The 23,682-nt window shown below is 48.9% G+C and overlaps 1 protein-coding gene across 2 annotated transcripts in view; it reads right to left on the bottom strand.

Annotated features, from left to right (window-relative positions):
- Positions 1-6,406, bottom strand: part of SHB (SH2 domain containing adaptor protein B) — a 133,700-nt gene extending 127,294 nt beyond the window's left edge. The window contains exon 1 of one of the 2 annotated variants that reach the window (XM_033123441.1): positions 5,526-6,305. In XM_033123441.1, coding sequence (XP_032979332.1) covers positions 5,526-6,239 — 714 coding nt within the window. In that variant the 5' untranslated portion in view covers positions 6,240-6,305. Of the gene's footprint in view, positions 1-5,525 lie in introns of both variants that reach the window. The other variant, XM_033123440.1, reaches the window with a different exon arrangement.
- Between the last annotated feature and the right edge of the window lie 17,276 nt (positions 6,407-23,682).

Raw genomic sequence — 23,682 nt, forward strand, 5'->3', positions numbered from 1 at the left:
TTTTATGTGAAAAGGACCAAAAGACAAGTCATTACTCCCCAGCAAGGTACATGAGACACTCTACTCCATTTGTGGCTCCAACTCCTTCTGCCATCCCCCATCATGCCTGCCCTGCTGAGCCATTCTTTTCCAAGCCTCCAGGCCTAGGCAGTTGTTCTATCCCTTCTACGTGAGAGCCATTCTCCCCGTTTCCCTGCCTAGGGCACTCCTACTCATCCTTCCAGACTCAGCTCAAATGGCACCTCCTCCTGAAAGCCTTCTTTGACTTCCCAGAGTTGAGGCGCTCCCAGCCCTTTGCACACACTTCTGTTCTGGCATTTCTTGGGTCGCAATAGTGTCTAATTAGCCGCATCTGTCTTCTAGACTGGATCTTGTGAAGCTGGTATTCAACTGCAAACTGAGAAGCTTCCTTCTTGGAAAGCTGGCCACCACTTATTCTAAATTCTCCCTGCTTAGCAGGCTGCTCAGAAACTGTTTGCTAAATGTTTTTTTTTTTTTTAAAAAAAAAAAAAAGAAAGCAAGGGTTAGACAGGATATTATTTATTCCTTAGGAAACATATTATTTAACCCAAGTCTGTGGATGCTGACAAAATATAAAGTGTTGGTACACATTAGCATGTATTTAAAACTCGGGAAACTGATGTCATGATGCGTCTTGACTTTCTCAGCTGTGGTGGAAACATTTACTTAACAATAAAAGAAACAAGACTTCAGCAGAAAACGTAACTGGATGAGACCTGTTACTTGCTGCTTTTGTCATCATTATTTTTTTATAATGACAACCTGAAGGAATAATATTTCTACCTACTAAAATTTTAGTCTCTTCCCAGGAGCTCAGGCCCTCACTGTGTCTCCCCTGGACTATCCTACAGTTGTCCCCTAACTCTGACCCCATCTCCCCCCAGATTGTGCAGCTGTTTACAGCCTGGGATGCTCCTCATCCATGGCTCTGAGTCCATACTTTTCCTGGCTCAACAGTCTTCAAAGACTTCCCTAGGGGGTCCAAACTCCGGCCCCCATCTCTCTCACATTCCCCAAGTAAGGCCCACTGCAACCAAGTTCTGGTTTCCAAGAACACACTCCACGTTGAAGTTTTATATGCATATGTATACACACATATATACCCACACGTATATAGACACATTTATATAAACACACGTACACACATGTGTACTGTGTGTACTTTTAATAGCACTGACACAGAAGTGCTCCTGCGGCCACAGTCACCCCTTTCTTTGCACTGAAATTCCATCTCTAGATCCAGCTCAGAGCTGCCTCCTAGGTGAAGACCTCATCAAATTCCCCAACACAAAAACACTGGGAGACAAATGATAAAAAGACAATGTGTGTCCATCTCCTCCAGAGGCTTACGCCAGAGATTACTGACAAGTCTTCTGCAGCCTTTTCTCCCTCCTCTCCTAGCTCGCCCTGGTACCAAGAGATCATTGAGCACAAAATAAGTACTGGGTAAAAGCTGGCTATGGGGCGGCCAGATGGCTCAGTTGGTTAGAGAGCGAGTTCTGAACAACAGGGTTGCCAGTTCGATTCCCACATGGGCCAATGAGCTGCGCCCTCCACAACTAGAATGAAGGAGGACAACAACCGATGGGTTCTGGAAAAACAAACTGTTCCCCAATATCCCCCAATTAAAAAAAAATTAATAAAAAAAGAAAAAAGAAAAAAAAAAGCTGGCTATATTGAAAACACAGTCCCTCTTCCACATGATTCAAAAAGGGAAAATGCCCAAGACTAGATGCTAGCAGTGGCGGGGGAAATCTGACCAGGTGTTGTGTGTGCCCCAGGACTCACCTGGGAGAACAGGAGGATGCCTAAGTATATGACAGAGGTACTAAGGGAGGTACTAATTATCTACCCCAAAGATAGCCCACATTGGGGGTTGGTATTGGAGGCACTGAAAGGAGGATCTGTGGACGAACAGCTTCTACTCCGTGTTATAGTAACTCTCAACTCAGGCCCAATGTTAAAAACAAACACAGGGCCTGGCAGAGGGGCATGCAACAGCCCTACAGGTTCTTTTTTTCCCCCACTACGGTATGTCTCACGTTTTTAATATATTATTATATATTTTGAAGTTCCAAAAATTTATCATAACATTCTCCTCATTTTATTTCATCAAGAAGACACCTTTCCATGGCGTATCTCCAGAGTTATTTTCTTTGTTTTGTTTTTTAATTACAGTTAATGGGGGTGACAATTGTTAGTAAAGTTACATAGATTTCAGGTGTACAATTCTGTAATACATCATCTATATATCACATTGTGTGTTCACCACCCAGAGTCAGTTCTCTTTTCATCACCATATATTTGATCCCCCTTACCCTCATCTCCCACGCCCCACTCCCCTTTACCCTCTGGAACCACTAAACTATCCTCTGTGTCTATGAGTTTTTGTTTCTTCATTTGTTTGTCTTGTTCTTTTGTTGTTTTCAGTTTTATATACCAGTGAAATTGTATAGTTCTCTACTTTTTCTGTCTGACTTATTTCACTTAGCATCATAATCTCTAGATCCATCCATGTTGTTGCATACATGTTCTTGTCATAGTCCCTAACAACAGATAAAAGAAAGCTGGGCTGAGATTAGGTGGGGTGCTAGGAGTTCCAGATCCATGGGTGAGGAGCAGAAGGAAAGCTCTGGGGTGTTCAGGGCTGGATCTATAGCATGCCTTGCCTTCCAATAGTTGTCTAGCTAGAAATGTGAAAACCAGGCTGCCTCCTGGCTACCTGAACAGGAATGGGGGTGGGTGCTGGCCTCTGACTAGGAGTCAGCCTCACACAGAGGGCATCCAGAGTCTCTGCATCCCAAAAACAGCTCCAACCAGAAGACCAAGAGGGAGGGTTAAGGAGAGGCCACTATTATATTAGTGGTTCTCAAAGTGTGGTCCCAAGATCAGCAGCAAGAGATCACCTGGGAACTTGCCAGAAATGCACATTCTCAGGCCCCTCACCAGGCTTGGTGAACCAGGCACTGTGGTGTGTGGGTCCTCACAATCTGTGCTTTAACCAGCCCTCCAGGTGCTGGTTTGAGAACCACTGACTTGTGTGACACTCCCTGGCCGTGTTAGAAAGAACAACTGGTGGTGGCAATCCCTCAGCCTCCAGAAGGGGAACAATTTCTCAAAACATCAAAGGGCTCTAAGTCACAACCTAGTAGGTCAAATGCTGCCCAGAGATCTTTTCCAAGACACGATTTCTGCTCACATCACTTAGCAGCTAAATCCCTTCACTGGGCCGTCACTGCGCTTAGTTTACAAGGTCCTCCCTGACCAAACCCTGCTGCCCCTCTGGGGCCCTGCCCAATTCACAGCTCTCCATCCCAGCCACAGGGATTTTACCTGCAGCTCACTACAGCACCAGGGTCTCTTCCGCAGCCAGCCATGGTCAGCACCCCTCCCCCATGACAGAGCCCTCCCGGACCACCTCCCCCTTCAGCCCTCCTGTAACAGAAGACCCCGTCATACACACTGGGGCCCGGCCCACGGCCCACAGCATTCGCAGACAGGGGCCTGCGAGGCCTGATCCGGCACCCAGCAGAGGAGGGAGAGAAGACCCATAGGAAATACTTGATGGCAAGTCTTACATACACTTGACATCCCAGCTGTAAAACATTATTCTTCAGTATTTGAAATACTCTTAATTGTAATTAGGAAAACAATGTTTACTAAAGTTTCAAAAGCCATAAAAGAAGACTTTTGTGAGCACGCAGAACCACAGGCGGTGGGAGACAAACATCTGCCCACCTGGGCCCTCACCTCTCAACTCCAGCCACAGGGACTTTACCTGCAGCTCCCTAAAGCACCGTCTCTCTGGGAGGTGGCCATGGAGTAACAAGGGGGACACAGGGAGTCCAGCACAGCTGCCTGTCACCCTCTCCTGATAGCTAGGCCGGGCCTTGCTCACACCTTCCGTATCCAGGAACTCCAGATTCTCCCAAGTCAGCACCTAGCCAAGCCAGGGCCATGCAGAAGGTAGCAGGGAGCTTTTTTGGTGTTCCCTTCAGATTCACCACAAACCCAGGAACTCCAGATTCTGCGTTTGGGGATGGTCCCCGAGAAATCTCTCCCTTCCCAAAGCAGTAAGTGGGCGGCCACTTGGCTCCCAACTCCTGGTCATCTATCTTGGTGCGGCATTCGGTGTGCTGAGGAAGCTCGGAGTCCATGCTTCCGAGCTGTGTCCCCAAACTGGTCCTACGGGGAGAGGAGGGATCTGCCAGACTACTCACACCACCTTCTGCAAGCCAGTGGGGAGGGGGTACTCTGGGGACCTGGGACCTCAGGGAGAGGAAGCCAGGCAGAAAAATTAAATGAGGGGCGTCCCTTACTCCTCCTGTCAGTAAAACAAAAAAGATCCCTTTCCAAGCACCAGCTGGCAGGTAGGAGCCGGTCTCCCACCTGTCTGGACATCCAGGCCTAAAAGGAACTCAAACGCTTTATCAGTCTCCCCCAGCCCATGCCAAGGCAAAAGTTTACCTTTGGGGGCGCGGAGGGGGAGAGACAAGAGGGCAGCAGCCTGACAGCCATCACAGGGCACTGGGCCTCAGATAGAATCAAAACACTGCCTTCCACCAGAAGTAGACAGAACAACTATTATTTTATGGGGAAAGGGAGGGTGTCACAGGAGTGCGAAGGGGGAGGAGAGGGCCCAGTCTGGCTGTAATTAACTGGCCTGCTTCAAAGAAGGGATCAAGATGGCTTGATATGTAAGGAGGGGGGGTGGCTGTCACAAAGTCGTCTCCCTCATCCCTGGAACAGTATGGGGTGGGGGTGGGGTGGGGAAGGAAGGTGAGGATTGCAGGAGTGGGTGCGTCTCTTTCCAGCAGGCCCATCACTGAGCGGACCCCCTCTCGAGGGCGGCCGGAGGAACTGATCCGTCGAACTGGAGCGCTCGGAAAAGCACGAAAGAGGGTTCCAGGGACAGCTCCAGTACAGAAAGCCACCCAGATTTGGAAACCTGGCGCGGGGGTGAGGGGGTAGAAGGGGTGGGGGGTGCAGGGCAGTTAGAGGGATTTACATAAGCACGTTTAGAGACAGGCGGTCCGGATCTGCCACCAAGAATGACGTGTAATATGGGGCGAGCCCTCTCAGCTCTGCATTTCAGTTTCCCATCTAGAGTCGGGGGAGTGGGAGAAGAGGAGGTAAACAAGAGTAAACGCTCCTTTAAATACGTGACAGCTGTGACTCTCTGACTTTACTCCTCCGGGGCCGGAAGGGCTGGTTGGGAGTCTCTTTTTCTTGGGCAAGGCTGGGCGGGGCGCTCTCACCGGGCTACTTCCGAAGCGAGCACTTGGATGTGGGCTCAGAGAGGAAACATTTTGGGAGCTGTGTCAGGAGGCGACGATCCGGGGCAGAGCGCGTGCGAGAGGGCAGACTCCGGAAGGAGCGCGGGAGCCCTGACCCCAGGGTCCTAGCAAGAAGTTGACATAGGGACTCGGAACCAAGGCGATCCCTCAGTTTCCCCGTGTGCACAGTGGCTGTGGAACCTCGGGTGAGGCCAAGGGGCGCCTTACCTTGTCCTTTTTGCCAGCCCCGCTGTCCTCCGCGGCCGAGGCAGCACACTTGTTGAGCAATTTCTTGCTTCCGCAGGCCGTCGGGCTCCAGGTGCGGCCGCCCGAGCAGGCGCCCCCCGGGGGGTCTCCGGCACTGCCAGCCGCGCTCTCCACCTTGATGAGGCGGTGCTTGGGGGAGATGTAGCGCACCTCCGCCGGCGTGGTTGGGCGCCGCTCGCTGCTGCTGCGGTAGAGGTGTGGGGAGCCGGAGGACGAGGACGAGGACGCCGCGGCGCCCGCGCCCGAGGAGGCACAGCAGCAGCCCGCGGCGCCCGACGCGGACGAGGCGGAGAAGGCGCGCTGGCCTCCGCCCGGCTCCCCGCCGCCGCCGCAGTAGTCTAGGCGGCACATGGCGCGCAGTTTGCGCAGCGACGAGCCGGGCCCGTTATAGGGGTCCTCGAAGTCGCGCTCCTTCTGTGCGCGATAGGCGCGGATTAGGTCGCTCGTGCTGCCGCTGTCGTCGGGCAGCGATCCCGACGAGGCGGAGAAACAGGAGGCGGCGGCCGGACCGCAGGACGCCGAGGCGGCCGCGGGGGCCTGCGGCACGGCCTGGGGGGGCTGCGAGGGCCGCTCTCCCCGGCGCCGCTGCTCGCGGTAGTCAGGCCGCGGCGGCTGCGGGGGGCTCTTGGTCTTGCTGTTGCCCAAACTGAAGTACTTGTTCAGCCACTTGGCCATGGCGAGAGGCCGCCTAGGGCCGCGGCGCGGGAGCCAGGTCCGCCGCCGCGGCCATTCGGGGGACAGCGCTGCCGCCCAGGACCCTCGGCGCCCCGGCCCCGGCGGGGGGCGTCCGGGGCGCCTGCTCCCGACTCCAAGTTCAAGTTCTCTCCGCCGCCTCCTGCCGGCCGCTCCCGAGCTCCAGCAGCTGCAGCACCGCCCTCCGCCTCCGCCGCGCGCCGCCCGGGCTTCGGATCTCGCGCCCCTTGCGGGCGCGTCTCATGGGATCCCGGCCCACGGCTCCGCCGAGAGCGAAAGGCCCGGGCGACTCCCGCCTCGGACGCTCTGGCCGTACGCTCCGCCGCGGAGCGCCCTGCTGCCCCGTCGGAGCCGCAGTCTCCGCCTTGGCTGGGATCCGCGGCTGCTGAAGAAACTTGTCGGCGTCCTCGGCCCCCCTTCTTCCTTTCCGAGAGCGCTGGGGCGATCCCGGCCCCGCAGCCGGCGAGCAAGAGACAGAAGGAGGCAGCCGGCGCCCGGCCGAGCCCGCGCGCCCGTGCCCGTCCCGGCGGCGCCTGCCGCTACCGCTGCCGCCGCCTCCCGAACCGCCGCGTGTGTGACACTCTGGCCGCCAGAGCCCGCCCCGCGCCGAGGCCCCGCCCTCCCCAGGCCCGCGCGCGCCCCGCCCCCAGCCCGCCCCAGCAGGCCCCGCCCTGCCCACCCCCACGAGCCCTACCGCCAGACCTCAGCCCAAGCCCCGCCCTCCTTGCGCCCCCGTCTTTCGCAGGCGCACCTCTCCGCGAGAGCACGCGCCACCTCCCGCGGCCGCCTCGGCGCCAGCCCCCGGGTAGTGCCTGAGGGCGCCCGGGTCCCGCGGCACTGCCGGCCCCGCCTCGCTTGCAGCCCGCCGCCGCCTAAGGCGAGAGATTGCCAGCCTGAGCCTACTGCGCGCAGAGAACAAACCCGTCCGCCTCCCCAGGGACCCGCGCAATGTACACCCTAGGGATCCCCACTGTTGGACGGGGTGCAGAGGTGGATTATAACAGGGGACATGTCTAGTTTACTGCATGAGCTGCATGAAAGAAATGCGATGCAGAGACCCCTTAGGGACAGGGTGCCTGTCCCCTTCTTAAAGGGACGGAGACTCCGGTTCAGCCCGCGTGCCAGATCTTCGGAGGAATCTTTATGCTAATAAGTGTATCAGCAATACCGATGACGGATGCGGCCAGGATAGGCGGCCGGAGCCCGGTCCTGCACCAATCCGAGAGCCAGGCTAAGGGGAGGTCCGAATGTTGGCTTACCTTTTCACCTCTGAGGAAGTCGTCGTTTTAACCCTGTTCACCGCCAGGCAACCTGGCGGAACCTGGCGGAGCGAGCTGTGAGATAAGTCATTTTGCAGGTGGAAAAACTGAGGCCCAGAGAAGGCCACCCAGGTGCGCCTGGGTTTCAGTTCTCTGATCTGGTGGCCCCAAATGATGTCATTTACATTAGTCTACTTTGCAACTTAAGATCGTCCTTTGATTATTAACCAAAAATGAGAAAACTGAGGCTGAGGCAGGGGTATAGCTTGCTGTTCCTGGGCAGTGACATGCTCCCGGTAGAGACAGTAGAGCTGCCTGGAAATGAGGTAACTGCCACTAGAGCTGATGCTCCTTTGCATTTGTTTGGGCAAGCCCCAGAATATGACTTACCTTAAGGTGTGAAAACTGAGACCTGACAAATTCTCTAAGAATGCTGATTTACTAGGACTCGGTACCTATATATTATAGGTGGGCTTTGGGGGAGTTTATTTTTTCTGTATCCTGTAGGAAAAGTGGGACCTGTTAAGGCAGTGAACAAAGCCAGAAGCTTTTTTTGGCCAGGACACACTAGAGGTTGAGGTCAAACTCTCAATGTGAGATTCTTGGACAGGGAGGGCACGGCCAGACAGCTGTTGCCTCTTCCTGTACCTGAGGCCACAGTTGAGAAGCGACAGAATCCGGACTCCAACTTGGGTCTTACTCTGAAGCCTGTGCTCCATCCATTCAGCCACACACAGTGATGCCTTAGAATTGATTGCAAATTTTCCCTTTAGGATCCAATTATTTGCTCTTTCCCCCCTTTCGTCAGACAGAACTGTCGTCCTCTAGGAGTTGAATTTTCCAGACCCACTATATAACCCCCACAATCACAGACACCATCACCAACTACACTGCCCTTTCATTGCTTGAAATCTACTTAGCATTTCACAGGAACTAATCTAGGGTGCGTGTGTGTGTGTGTGTGTGTGTGTGTGTGGTGTCTAGGGGATAATAAAAAAAACCCAGAAGTTGTCCTGGGCTAACATGTTTATTTTGGGTATCCCTAGACTTAAATATCTCAAATTACCCTTTAAGTCATTCCTCTGCTCTGTAAGCACTTAATTATTCTGCACGTAAGGGAGGCCCCAATCGGAAAACTGAAAGGCAAGGTCATCCTCATTGTAAGCCCCACCTTTCAGCTGGCTACCTCCCTTCCCATTTCTGCTTCTAGGCTCCAAAAGAACCAGCCAGATCCTGGCAAAAGGCCAGGTGATCCAGAACAAGAAAGTCCTCTCCAGGATCTGGAAATTTGTTCCCTGCATCTGGGTCGCACGGTTGCACATGGAAGAGTTATCTCTGCCTTTTCCAAAAGTTTAGGAAGAGAAGTTATATTTCACAACTTATTTTTTTCCATTTCACTTTCAGCATGCCATGGGGTCAGACCCACTTTTCCATGTGATACCTCTGCTGGGGTGTAATTTGCAAGCCAAAATTATTGTAATGCTATAGTATTATGCCAAGAACTTCCAGAGCACTTGTGTATCTGCTCAACCCCTACATGGTCTGTATATAATTAACTCTACTCAGCATCCCGGCAATCTGGTGTTATTCCCAGTTTACAGATGGGGTAACTGGCCTAAGGTGGTATTTACTTCAAGCAGGCAAACACATGGGTGTTTTCCTTTGGGAACTAGTAGAGACACATCTTACAAGACTCAGTCAGAAATAATCACTCGGAAAGGAAACAGAAACGTTTCCTAAGAACGATGTTGGAGAAGCTGTGTGTCGAATGATTTGAGGAGACAGAGATTTGCAGGAAAATGGTCAGAGCACTGTGAGGGTTAGAGCTGGACAGCCTCTCATTTCAGAGAGACAGCCTCCCCATTTCACAGAGGGAAAACTGGAACCAGAGAAGGGAAGAAATTGAGTCAAGAGGCACAGCTGGGATTGGCACCCAGTTTCTTCACATCACAAACCCAACGTTATGCCCATCATTCTTGGCATTTTTTTACTTTCGTGTCTCCCTCAAACAGCCCATTGTCCCCTCCCTGATTTTCTTATTGGAAGGATTGGGTATGGCCCTGTTTCTGTTTCTGCCCTCTCTCAACATCTCACTTTAGACCAAGATGGAGATATGGCAGCTCTTTTCTCTGTACCTCCTCCCAATATCTGGAGGTAGCCTACACCATTGGTAGACGCCTGGAAAAATGGTGCCACTAACCCAACGGACTCACCTACTTCTTTCATTTCAGTCCATCAAATGTCAACATCAGTCCCCTGCTGTGTGCCAGGCCCCAGGGCAGGAGTCTGGGCCAGGAGCATAGATTTGGGAGTCATTAGAGCTCAGTGACGATCTGAAGCAAAACCCTCAGTCATCCTTGACACCTTCTTTCATTCCTACTCCATCTTATCCATCCGCAAGGAATATGTGGGATCCTACCACTTCTCACACCTCTACTGCTTCCATCCTGTCCAACACTCCATCTCTTGCCTGGATCATTGCAGGCATCTCTTACCCATTTTCCCTGCTTCTGTTTCAACACAGCAACTAGTGATCCTATTTTTTAAAAAAAGAATCTGTTTATGGCCCTCTGCTCAAATCCCCCATGAAATCCCCATGTCCATAATAGTACATGCCAAACTCCTTACAGTGGCCCATAAGGCCTTGGATGATCTAGAGCCCTTAAATCCCTTACCTTATCTTTTGTCCTGTCTCTTGCTCCAGGCAGGGTGCCTCTGCCTGTTCCTTGAACACGCTCTCACCTTGGGCCCTTGCACTACATGTTCTCTGACAGGACTGCTTTCCCCAGCTGTTTCCATGGCTCACCCTTCACTCCCTTCAGGTCTTATTCAAATATCACCACTCAGTGAGGCCTTCCCTGGACGACATATCTAGAATGGTTGACCCCACTCAACACTTCCTACCTGTCTTCCCTGCTTTAGTTTTCTGAGTATCACTCATCCTCATTTCGCACACAGCGTATTTTACTTATCTTTCATTTATTCTTTGTCTTGCCCCATGATGGGGGAGGTATCTTTTCTCTTTGTTCGCTGCGTATCTCCGGCATCCAGAACAGTGGCTGACACTTTGTAGGCATGCAAAAAATATTAGTTGAATGAATGTGAGTGATTGATCTTGGAGGGTAGATAAGATGGCAGAGGGGTAAACTGAAGCTTGACATTTCTATCTGCCTCCGAGCCGGTGCTAGTGGCTATTAGCTTTGGCCTGCGGTGGGAGCATATGTTCTGGGGTTCCGGTCCCAGACTGAGTCTCTTAAGTGGAGAAAGCAGAATGAGATTCAGCCTCCTCTTTGCAGCATCTGGAGGGGACTCCAGGAAGGTTGTGGCATCCAGGTAGCCCCTTCCACACAAGTCTCAGTTGTGCTGACTTGCAAGCCTGTCTGGGGTGTCGCTGAGCCAGCTGTTGTGCTCTCCACCTCAGGTACAACTAATCTTGGGAATCTCATTACTGGTCGAAAGATAATCCTCTGTATCTAGATTAAAGGCTGTGTTTTGACCATTACTGTGCATTGAGCATTGAGCTGACAGTTTAATTGAGCTGTTTATGCCGCTGCCTTGATCTCTTCCCAGAGAATTTACAACTAATTCCGAGTGTCTCTGCAAATTAAGTGGGCCTCTCCCGACATGCTTTGCTTGTAGTTTGCCTGTGCCAAATCCCACTTGTCCTTGTGTTACCCAATTATGGGGTCTCGCTCACAGCTGTCTCTGGCTGGTACCACTTCCAGCCCACTTCCTCCCTCAGGGGGCCTTAATGATACAAGCCAGAGACTGGCCATACCCCAGGACAGTCTCTGTGATACCTGCAGCAATAGAAAGGTGGGTGGTCATGATGACTGGGCAGGACGCAGAGAAGACATAAATCATACTGACCCAGTTTGAAGGCAACTGACAATAACCCCCTAACAAGAGGAGGATATAAGTGTTATTAGCACAGGTAAGTGTGATGGATGAAAAGAACTGTGGTCTGAGATCAAAACTCCTGAGTTCGTATCTTCTGACTTCCTCCATGATCTCTAGGGCCTCCATGTTACTAGCTATAAAATGGTACCTGGCAGATCGGTTCTTATTCCGTACTATGGAAGTGTCTAAGAGTAGAGTTGCCAGATTGAGGAAAAAAAAAAAAAAAACCAACAACAATAACAAAACAAGATATCCATGCAATATTTGGGACATACTTACAGTAAAATATCATTCGTTGTTTATAGAAATTCAAAACTTGGTGCCCTATATTTTATCTGGGGATCTCGCCCACGGGTCCCTGTGGAGGATGAAGAGGATTTACCCCCCAGCCCCAGCGTCTGCCGATGAAACGGACAAGAGTAGACATTCTCAACCTCTGCTGAACATTAGAACCTCCTCCAGCACTTATACAAAGCCCAGGGACCAGTCTGTATTCCAGACCCATTAAATTAGAATTTCTGGGGGGGAGTTAGGCATTTGTACTTAAAAAAAAAAAAAAAGTGCCCAGGTGAGTCCCATGCGCAGCCATGTTTGAAAACCACTGGACTAGAGCAGAGGTTCTCAAAGTGAGTTTCCTGGGCCAGAGCATCAGCTTCACCTGAGAGCCTGTTAGAAGCACAGATTGTCCTTCTGACTCTCAGCCCTTCCAAACCAGAAACTGGAGACTGTGGCCCAGCAAGCCCTCCAGGTGACTCTGCTGTAGCTCAAGTTGAGAGCCAGTTTGAAAGTCCCTTTGATGACAATAGAAACAAGTGTCTTTGGGGGCCTGGAAAGCAAATTAGTTGAATTGCTTTGCAGTGAGGCATCTCAATGGTCAAACTCCCTGTCCTCTGGCAATTGTACCATAAATGATGGAGGTTGCAAACTGAGTGCAGTGGCTTTTTCAGTCCTAAACATCAGTCTGATGGTACTCTTGAAAGTCACCATTGGGACCTGGAATTTATTGGCAGGAGGATACGTTAGGCCAGGAAGAGCCAGGAGTGGACCAGAGGGTTCCGAGGGCTTAAAGGTCGCAGGTCAGGCGGCCTGAGGGCCACCAGAAGGGGCTTGGCGCCTGTGGGCAAGGAGGAGCGGAAAGTGTGGCGTGTGGCAGAAACGAAGGAGACAGGGCTAGAGGGCAGTAGGTCAGCCCAGGTCCCAAGGAGGCTGGGGCTGGGAGAATCAGGGATGTCTCCAGGACTGGCTAGGTAGAGTCAGGCACTACTTCTGCGAGGAGCCAGGACCAGGGCAGGCCAGAGCTGAGGCAGACTAGAAGAGGCAGGTCTCAGAGGCAGGAAAGGAAGGCTGCGTTTGTTTTGTTTTGGTTTGTTTTGTGTTAAGAAGCAAGTGACGATGAAGAACAGAGCAGTATTTTTCTGTAGCCCAGGACGACTTAAAGACAAGCCCACTAGCACCATCACGTTTTCTTTTATGGGGGTCTCACAGTCACAGGCTGATTGCGGTGCCAGGTGCCCAGGATGTGTGACTCTCCTGTCCTTGAGAGACATCTGGAGGGCAGGCAGTAGGGGCATTATTCATTTCTGTCCATCCCCAGGATTCGCTCAGTGCCTGCCAAATGTTAGGCCCTGAGTGACTGTGTATGGAACTGCATCCAGTAGAAATCCAACAAATCATGGTTCTTATATATGAGTTATCACCTCAAGCCTTAATGAACCTCACCACCGAGAAACCACAGACATTCCCACGCAAAAGGGCACTTGTCACTCTTGTAGAATCATTGCAGACTCTTTTCCTGGCTACCTCCTTTTCTCCTTTCCTTCCACTGAGCATTTCTTTGTAAGGCCAGATGTTAGACTGGCCCAGCTCCCTCACAAGGGCTTTGCACACTGTAGGGAACTTCGAAAAGTAGGCAGAAAGGCAGCAAGCATTGACACCTCCAAAATTATTACACGTACCTGGGTTCCAATGTGAATGACTTGGTGTGCTAGTGTATAAAACTATACATCTGAAGAGTTGAATCCAATTCTCCTCATCTCCAAAATAAACCAGAGTTCCTGAAAAGGTGAAACATTACGTGCTACAGTTGGGAAAATGATTTATTTCTTCAATGTTAAACCACGCAAGAAAATGTTCTTCTGATGCAATTTCCATCCTTTCACTTTGGCTGTCATATTTAAAGACAATTTTTAAAAGTTGCTTTCCATGCGTAATTTTCTCCTGATATACTTTATTTTTTTTTCTTGAATCAAAATGGTTACCATGCTGCCATTTGAGGCTTTTGTAACTGGGATGCATTGGTCTTAGCCAGAGCCAGGAAAGAGTTAAAGCTGCAAATGGTCTTCTGTTTTCTGTCTCAGTTTGGGGGTGGATTGGGAGTGGAGACTGCCCAATTGTCTGTCCTTTTCTTCCCCTCCCTAGGGTTGAATGCTGGACACTGAGTCTCCCAAAATAACTTAGACCCTGTGGATAAATGCCTGGGGGAGCTGGTTTGGAATACAGGATTCTCAGGATCAGAAGGAAACTTGCCTGGCCAAATGAGCTGCTCTTCTGGCTGGAAGAGAGGAGCCCGGCCACCTTCTAAACTAAATGTCCACTAACAAGCCTTCAGTGGGATACAGGGAAACCATGTGACCACTGTCAGCTTCTTTCACCCAGGTGGCATCTGGGTGACCTTCTCCAGAGAGAATCCTGTAAGGCAGTGGGCATGGCTTAAAGAGGTTCTGGCAAATCCAGGCAGAATCTAAGTGGGCCTCTGGGTCATTAGAATTTCTGGAGCTCTTGGAGTTTATGAGATGCTGTAGAATCATTGCTTATCGTCCATGTCCAAAGTTGGTTGGTTTTGCAGCTTCCCAGAGTCATGGTGAGGGGAGGGGGTCCTTGTGCCGGGGCCTCAGAACCCACTCTGATCCTCTTAGTACTAATGTACAGATAATGATGGATCTGGGGGCTCTAGACTGCAGGCTCCCCTCAGCCCCTGTGCTGGGGCAGCATTTCATTCACCTGCTTTGAGTCTGGAGCCAGCAAAGCCCAGAGAGAAACACAGCTTTCTTCCTAAATCTCCCGCTTTCATCTCTATATGGAATTCAATTCGTATTTGCATTTGCTCCCATTTGTGGACATTTTTTGTTGTGGACATAACCGTCTTATGTTATATTAGGCTCTCACCACAGGAATTCACTTCTCCAGTGGACCAATTTTGCTATAATGTAGCACACCCACAATGGCCGGGGTGTGGGTCAGAGGGGCTCAAACTTGAGTGTGCCTCGGAATCATCTAGAAAACAGTATTAGAATGTACGCTCCCAACAAACACCACTGCTGAGAAGCCAACTCAGATCCCAGTGGGGCCCAGGAATCTGCGATTTTACATGAACCACAGCTGATTGTGCTCAGCTGGGCCAATGACCCCGCTTTGCGGAGCTCTGGCTAGTCTCTGAGCTCCAATCCGTGGCATAAGCCAGCAAGTCATGGATGGATGTATTTCTGACTTTTGTCCCTGTGGTCCAATATTCAGAGGGTCAGCCAGCCTGTGTCCCAGTGTCCCTGCGGGGTGTTATGTTGTCTCAAAAGTTCACTCTACAGGGCACACAGTGTTCTTATTTCTCCGGAGCAAGTCTCCCTCTGTGACCAATTGAACGACTGAGATGAAATGGGGATAAGACAGGAGGAAGGAAGGAGAATAAATGTGAACACTAAGAGCACAAGAGAACACTGTCCTGGCCCCTGGGTATTAAGACGGTCGTTTTCCAGCTGGGCTATGAGAGCTCGGCGGTCACACACCTAGTAAGTGATAGTCTCAGTCAGGTATGTTCAACTTGAAGGCCTTCCTCTTCTCTTTTCTTGTCTTTTTTGGGGGTTTGGGAGACGAGAGTGGATGCATTTAATATTTTTCCCTCAACTTTTTATTTTGAAAAATTTCAAACTACAGAAAAGTTGCAAGAATAATACAGTCAATCCCACAGACCCATTTTGCCACATCTGCACTCTATCTATCTATCTATCTATCTATCTATCTATCTATCTATCTACCATCTATTTATCTATCTACCTATATCTATCGATCGATCGATCTATCAATCATCTATCTAATTTTGCTAATCCATTTGAGAATTACTTGGAAACATTGTATTGATTTACTCCTAAATATTTCAAAGAACAGGGGCATTCTTCCACAAAACCACAATAAAATTGTCACACTTGGGAAGTGTAACATTAATACATTACAATTTAATATCTGGTTTACTTTAGCAATTGTTCATACAATGTCCTTGATAGCATTTGTTTGTTTGTTTGTTAGTTTTTTGATTCAGCATCCAATCCAGGATTACTCATTGGATTTGTCACATCTCTTTAGTCTCTTTTCATCTAGAACTGTATTTCATCTTTTTTTTTTTTTTGTCTTTCATAACAGTGACATTTTTAAAGAGACTGGGCCAGTTGTTTTGTAAAATATTGCTCAATTGCATTTGTCAGATTGTTTCCTCCTAACTGTATTCTTCTTAGGGCTTCATGTCAGAGGGACAAAGGCTTTGACCTTTGGGTTGTCCTGCACTGCCTCTTGCCAAGTGAGTATGAAGTTTGACGCTTTGAATTGCTAAAAGGACCGGCAATGGGAAGAAAAGTAGCATAGCTTGGTGGAAGGAATGCAGGCCTTGAAGAGCAACATAAGCTAGTTCAAGTCCTGGCCTTGATTTCTAGATGATTGACCTTGACCCTATCAATTAACATCCCTATAATCCTGGTTTTCTAATTTGTAAATGTAGATGATTTCTACTCTGCAGGATTAAGACTAACATAAGTAAGAAATCTAGCAGATGATCTGATGTATAATTAATTGTAACTTCAAAAATGGCAGGTATTATTATTAAGTCCTTAATTATAATACACCAAAATATCCTATGTCTTCTTCTAACACATCTCTCAGATGCACCTTTTCCTGTGTTTTCACGTCTCTCCGCTTCTTGGGCACCTCTATCATCATTGCCCCCTTCCTGTTGCCCACACACGCATCTGTCCCATATATGCCACCACTTGTCCTAAAATGTGGTCCTGGCCATCATATTCACCTGACCTTCTTCTTACTGATACCTCAAGTCTGAATGCCTGGCATTCAGCACCTTCCATAGTCTCACTACATCCCACCTACTTGAATTTACGTCCCATTATTTCCCACGGAGAAGTGTGATTGCTCTTAATTTGGCAGCTAGCACATTCTTCCTTCCCTTTCTTCATCAGAGTGACAGACCCTTCCCCCTCCTCTATCACTGGGGTGTACCCATGTATCATTTAGGGTATGGGCACAAACAGGAACTACTTGAGATATCTCAAGTAGGAAAGAAAATTAGTGCTTACAAAATCGTTGGAAAGTCTGGACAGAGATCAAGGAGAGTCACCAGTTCACTGTCACCAGCTTTCATAGGAATTTGAAAGAACTCAGGAAACCAGTAGGGATGATAACAGTTGCCTCCAATCCTGAGACACAAGATTTTCAGGAAAATTTTTAGACTGCAAAGTGTCATGTCTGCTTAAGTCTAAGGTTTGACACTGCCAGAGCAGCAAAAATCTGGCTTCTACCTTTCTTCTGCTTTCCACATCCTGGCAAGCGCTTCTCATTGACGTATTTTACTCTAGCATCCGTAGACAGAGATTTGGGATATACACATCCCAGACTTCTAGCCCCTGTGACATAGGGAAGAGCACAGAAGGGGTGCTGAGCCAATGGAGGTCTTTCCTTGGGACTCTTCTGATACAACTAGTGGGGAAGACTTTCTTGGCTTCTGGAGTCATAGCTGGAAGTACATGAAACTGATTACTTTAGAGGCCATCTTCTCTGACTTCTGGGGGAAACCCAGCTGTGGGTAGGAGAGAATGAGGCCCTCAAGGGGTGAAAAACAGAGCGGAAGGGAAAGAGAGAGAGCTGATAACATGTGAAGTTATGTCATTGCCAGTGCTATTCCTGTCCTTCTCAATTATTTCAACCCATAAATTTATTTTTTTGCCTAAGTTAATTTAAGTTGAATTTCTGTTAATAGCAACCAAAAGGGTCCTAATGAATAGCAGAAGAAAGATAATCAAACATTGCAGAGTCAGAGTATGTTACGGGCTATGCAAGAGGACTAATAAAGTGGTCAGAGCACCCAGAGGAGAAGATAACAAGAAAGGAGCTCATCTCCATTTTATCTTTTATCTTGGAAATATCATTTTAGTCATAATTTTTAACTTACTTGTTATTCTCATAGCCTTTGCTTCCTTTCAGAATTTTCTGCTTCCTTTTCTTCTTGTGATATTGTGATTTATAACAAATATATATTTGGTCTTCATCCTGTAGCTTGTACAGAGCTCCTAAAATCTTAAGAATTTCTTAAGTATTAAGAGCATAAAAGTGAAATGGGTGTCTTCTGTTATTCATAACAAGCCCCTGTCAACCGTGCCTGAATTTATGTTAATGAGTTGACTTTTGGAAAGCCCCAAAGGATAGGGGGCTGGTTGCCAGGGGAACCAATCTTGTGATTAAAGGGTTGAAACTTTCAGTCACCCGTTCCTCTTCTCCCTCCAAGAAGGGGAAAGGGGCTAGAGATTGAACGAACTAACCACCAAAGGCCAACGATTTAACCAATCATATCTAAATAATGAAGCCTCCACAAAAACTCAAAAGATGGGGTTCAGAGCACTTCTGGGTTGGTGAACACAGAGATGGGGGACAGTGGCCCAGCTGGAAAGGGCAGGGAAACTCTGCACCCTTTGCCCTATGCATCTCTTCCATCTGGCTGTTCCGGAGTTACATTCTTTTATAATAACACCTGTAATCTAGTAAACTAAGTTTTCCTGAGTGCTGTGATCTGCTCTTGTAAATTAATCAAACCCGAGAAGCTCCAACTTATAACTGGCCGGTCAGAAGCACAGGTAACTTGGACTTGCAGTTGGTATCTTGCGGGGGTGGGGGCCGGTCTGGTGGGACTGAGCCTTAACCTGTGTTATCTGATGCTATCTTCAGGGAGACAGTGTCAGAACTGAGTTCAAGTGTAGGATGCCCAGTCGGTGTGGCAGACTTGCTGGATGTATGAAAACCCCCACATCTGGTGTCAGAAGTAGTTTGGTTACAGTGGGAAAGTAAAGGAGACACATACGTTAGGAGTGTTTTTCCTTCACTTCTGTTTTCAAAATGCTCCTGTCCTCCAAACACCAGTTCAAATCTCTCTCTCCAGGGGCCTTCCTAACTACTTCACCCCATTTCTGAATCCTGGAAGTTCTTGGAACAGAAGAGTGGGACATCAAATTGTTTTTTAATTTTTTTGGTGTGTTTTGACTCCCCTTATTGAATGTGAACTCCTCAAGGTCATGGACTACCTCTTATATCCTCTTTGTACCTCCCCTTCAGTTGCCAGATTTATCACTGTTGACTGGTACTCAATGAATACTTGGGAGTTGATGGACTGATTGCTCAGTGGGGAGGCTGATGTTGCCATGGGCAATTATCTGGAGGGGTAGGAGTAAAGGAGAGGACTGCTGTCCATGTACCAGCCATCCAGGAATAAGGAAGCCTTTCCAGAAAGAGTAATTAAACTGGCTAAATATGCTTGGCACACCGGGGTGGACTCTTAGCCCTAAGTAGTGCACCTCTCTTAGTGGCCACAAGGGGGCGGCAGACAGCATGGTCCAACTACTTAGTTGTCCACGTGGAGGCTGGATCAGCCAGGCAGCTATTACAACTAAGCCCTGCTAGAAAGGAGATCTTGGGTACAGGTGATTTGTACAGGACAAAGTGGGCTTCCAGCTAGAAGCCCTGGAAAGCAGGGTGCCTGAACCAAGGTTTGGAAAGCTAAAGGATAAACAAGTGGATGGTGGACATCAACAGGCATCCAGAATGTAAGCTGAATCCTCCAAAATGAAAGCAGTAAGTGAACTTGAAGACATCTATTCTGCCAAGGACAAGGGAGGGAGTTCCTCACTGCCTTGGTGAAGGAAGCAGGACATCCAGACATGGTATCACGGCCAGGGCAAAGTCTGGGAGGCAGGAGTCTTGGAGTCCCATCTCTAAGCTTGTAGGTTCTCAGCCCTTTGTCTATGGCACCTGATACATGTTTTGCTGTGTGACTTGAGAGATGACCTTCTGTCATGCCGGGTGTCATGCGGGGTCTCAGCTCTCACTTCCCACATAAGAACGCAGGACACGGTGAGGCCAAACAGGAAAACCCACGGAGCCATAGATAGGGGAGTCATACCACTATAGTCTCGCTGGCCGCTGGGTTGGAGACACAGGAAACAGGAACCACACGATCTGCAACCTGCTGTCTGTCTGCTTCTCTGCCAACCAACCAACCCCACTTGATAGCTGTGATCTGCCATGCTAACTGCGATCCGCTCTTGCTAGCTCAGCCACCATCTTCTTGCCAGCCCCCATTTGCTGCTAGTGTAGCCACAGCAGTTATCTTAGTGGCCAATGACTCACTGGTACAGCTGACGGCCAACTAGCCACAGCTGATGGCCACCCAATCACAGTTGATGGGCATTTACTACCCGAGCCAGCACCTTTCCACGTGAGGCCGAGAGCCTGGAAACTGCTCTCCTGGCTCTGTCCCCACACCTTCCTCACTCTGAGCCTCAAGTGTCTTGTCCTATAAAAGGGAATTGGTGTCTGGAGACTCAGAGACCAGCCCTATCTTTGCACAGGTATCCATGAGGGCCAGGGATCCTTCTAGCTTAAATGGTCTCCGGGGTTATGTGAACAAAGCATTTCAGTTGGCTACAAAGACATTTCTTCATTACCCCTGTGTCGTGCAGGGCAGCCTGTGGGGTCTCTGCTCCCGCTCCCCACATAAGAACGCAGGACACGGTGAGGCCAAAAAGGAACACCCACGGAGCCATAGGTAGAGGAGTCATACTAGTATATTCTCGCTGGCGGCACTATAGTCTCACTGGAGGCTGGATCCACACTGTCTGCAACCCACCACCCTAATTGCAATCCGTGCTTGCCAGCTCAGCCACCATCTTCTTGCTAGCCCCCATTTTCCTGCTAGCGTAGCCACAGCAGTTATATTAGAGGGCAATAGCTCACCGGTTACAGCTGACGGCCAACTAGCCACAGCTGATGGCCATGCAATCACAGTTGATGGCCATTTACTACCCGAGTGAGCACCTTTCCACGTGAGGCCGAGAGCCTGGAAACTGCACTCCTGGCTTTGTCCCCAAACCCTGTTTTTGCACACCTGGTTTCTTTAAAATTGTTCATGGGCCCTGACCCATGAGACCACGGTTGGAGCTAAGCAGTCTAACTTTTAAATGCATTGTCCCATGTCATAGCACACACCAATATGCCCCTACATCCCACTGTAAATGCAATTATTAATTCCTGTAAGATAATCTTGAGGGCATTTTTATAATTTTTCTTTGAAGATGATTTGGCTAATTTAATTTTCAATGGCTATGGTTTCTCAGAAAGGACTGTACATAGTGAGGAATTCCTTGAAGTGAAAGAATCCACTAATTGTTTGCAAATATAATAAAATTTTCATGGATATCAAATTGAACCATTTAGGGAGTTGACGTTATACTATATTTTGTGGACAGTTAAATTTCCATTCTGGAATTTTCTCTTTGGATCTGGGCGTCAACAAGAATGTGGTATACATTTTTTGAGGCTCTTGAAAAGCTTGTATGTCCACAGTCCCGTGTCTATGGCACCTGACAAATAAAATCCTCCTGCCTGAGGCAGCTGAGTTGGGGTTGGGGGGGGCATCATTTCTTTCAGTTGTTACATTTTGTCTTACGTCTTCTGGCCTAGGAGCCGGAGCTAGCTTTTAGGGTATCAACAAGAAAAGGCACCCCCCTCCCACTTCCCTTTAATCTCAGAAACTTCATTGTAACCCTATCTTTCAGCCCTGTCATATAATCAGGCACTCAGGTGGCAGAATCTCCCTGCTGTGGGATTTTTGTAAAGACAGGTTCCTCCCAGGTCTCTCAGCCACACCACATTCAAGCCAGACACCATTCCCAGTGTCAACATTTCCACAGAAATAGATACCGCACCAAAGGCAATATCTTGCCAGAGAATGTGCTTTCTCTTGCTGATAATTTCTCTCCATAAACATTTTTGAGATGAATAGGTGTACCCTTCCGGAACAGTGGACAGATGCTGGGGTGTGAAATGACTTGTGGGGCATGATTTATGGATGAGGGGAGGGTCCCCAGGCCTGCCTTTCATTTCCCCAGCCTTTGACTGGTTGCAGATCACCGGGTTTCTCTTCTGAAGCTGATGGAGGAGCAGCCACTTTGCTCATTGCTATTCACCTGAAGCTTTAAAGGCTCATCTTGGGTGGAAGCTACACAGAGAGAAAGAGGGAGCCTCCCAGAGTTGGTGCAAAATGCCACCAGCCTGTAACACTGGGGCCACCGTGAAGTCCTCGGTCCCCTTGGTGCATTTCCCATCAGCGTCATAGTCTTCAGATACTTCATTTTGCTGCTGTTTTTCTATTTCCCTCTCTCTCTGTTTATAACAGCGATGAAGGGAATGAATTCCTTCCCCTCATGGTGTTAACGGATCTCAAAAGAAAAAAAAGGAGATGTGATCTCAGAAAAATAAAGAAGCTAACATAAAAACGGCAGACACAGTGACCTTCAACAAAATGAACAAATGTGGGATTTTTCCATTCATCTCTCTCTGGGGGACGAGGAGGGTGATTGTTAATAACAAAGTGGCACGAATAATTTGCTGACAGTTCATTGGGGTCTCCCTGAAACCCAGAGTCAACAATACTAAATGACTCATGAAGGTGGCAAACCACAAACGGATGGGTAGGCACACAAGCTCAGGTCCGGGGCACAGGCTTCCAAAAGGGTTTATTCTCACCCCAGGATAGGGATACCAGGTTTTGCAAATAAAAATATAGGATGCCCAATTATACAGTTAGTTGACTCTTGAACAATAGGGTTTGACCTTACAGGCAGATTTTTTCCCCCCATAAATACAGCCAGCCCTTTTGTATTTGCGAGTTTCACATCCGAGGATTCAACCAACCTCCTTTCGAAAACCGTATTTTCGTATTCCTAACCTCGGATTCCCAACCGCAGATGGAGAGTGCTGTTTTCCATTTGCAGTTAGTTGGTCTAATCTGCAGCTGTGAAGAGCCCACTGCAGAATCAATAGTTACCGTGGATTTTCAACTGCGTGAGGCTTGGCGCCCCTAACCCCCACGTTGTTCAAGGGTCAACTGTATTTGAACTTCAAGTAAGCAACGAATAATTTTTTTATATATTTGGGACATACTTGTACTGAAATGTATATGTTGTTTATTGGAAATTCAGATTCAACTGGGTGCCCTGTATTTTCTCTGGCAACCCTTCCCCAGAAACACAGCTCTTTTCTTCATTTCTCAAGCACTTACACAGGTCTATGCTCAAACTCCACCAGGAGGAGGCTTCCTCCAGTCTCAGCTTCTTGAATCTTATACTGTCTTACAGGTACAGCTCAAATACCACATTTTTGCGAAGACTTCCCCTAAGTCAGTTCCTCTTTCCCCTTTGTCCCCTCCTCCCATAGCATTTTATTTCCCTAATTCTGTTTTTATTTAGTTGGTTGTAAGTCTGTTTTCCTCACCAGACTGGGAGTAACTTAAGGGCAAGGACTATATCTAGATTCTTTTTCCCATTGCCTCCAGTATAGCTTTGCCTATGCCTGATGTGTAATGCCTGATGTGTAGTAGGTACTCTGAACGTTTGCTGAATGAATGAATGAATGAATGATCATAGCTCACATACTTGGAATGCTAACTGTGTGCCAGGCATGGTTCTAAGCACTTTAGATGAATTTCAGTCCTTTAATCCTTGAGGAACTGTGGGGACAGAGCCCCAAAAAGCAGTTTCCAGGCTTTCAGCCTCACATAGAAAGGTGCTGGCTCAGGTAGTAAATGGCCATCGACTGTGATCAAATGGCCATCAGCTGTGGCTAGTTGGCCGTCAGCTGTAACCAGTGAGCCATCGGGCACTAATATAACTGCCGTGGCTAGACTAGCAAAAAATGGGGGCTAGCAAGAAGATGGGGGCTGAGCCTGCAAGCGGCGCAGTGAGGGTTAAGAATTGTGTGGCTCCTGTTTCCTGTGTCTCCAACCCAGCTGCCAGCAAGGGTATGGTGGTATGACTCCCCTACCTATGGCTCCGTGGGTGTTCCTTTTTGGCCTCACCATGTCCTGCGTTCTTATGTGGGCAGCCGGACCAGAGACCCCGCCTGACACCCCGCACGACACATGGTGCAGCGAGCAGGGTACGGTCCCG

This window comes from Rhinolophus ferrumequinum, chromosome 12, assembly GCF_004115265.2.
Source record: "Rhinolophus ferrumequinum isolate MPI-CBG mRhiFer1 chromosome 12, mRhiFer1_v1.p, whole genome shotgun sequence".
Taxonomy (NCBI): domain Eukaryota; kingdom Metazoa; phylum Chordata; class Mammalia; order Chiroptera; family Rhinolophidae; genus Rhinolophus; species Rhinolophus ferrumequinum.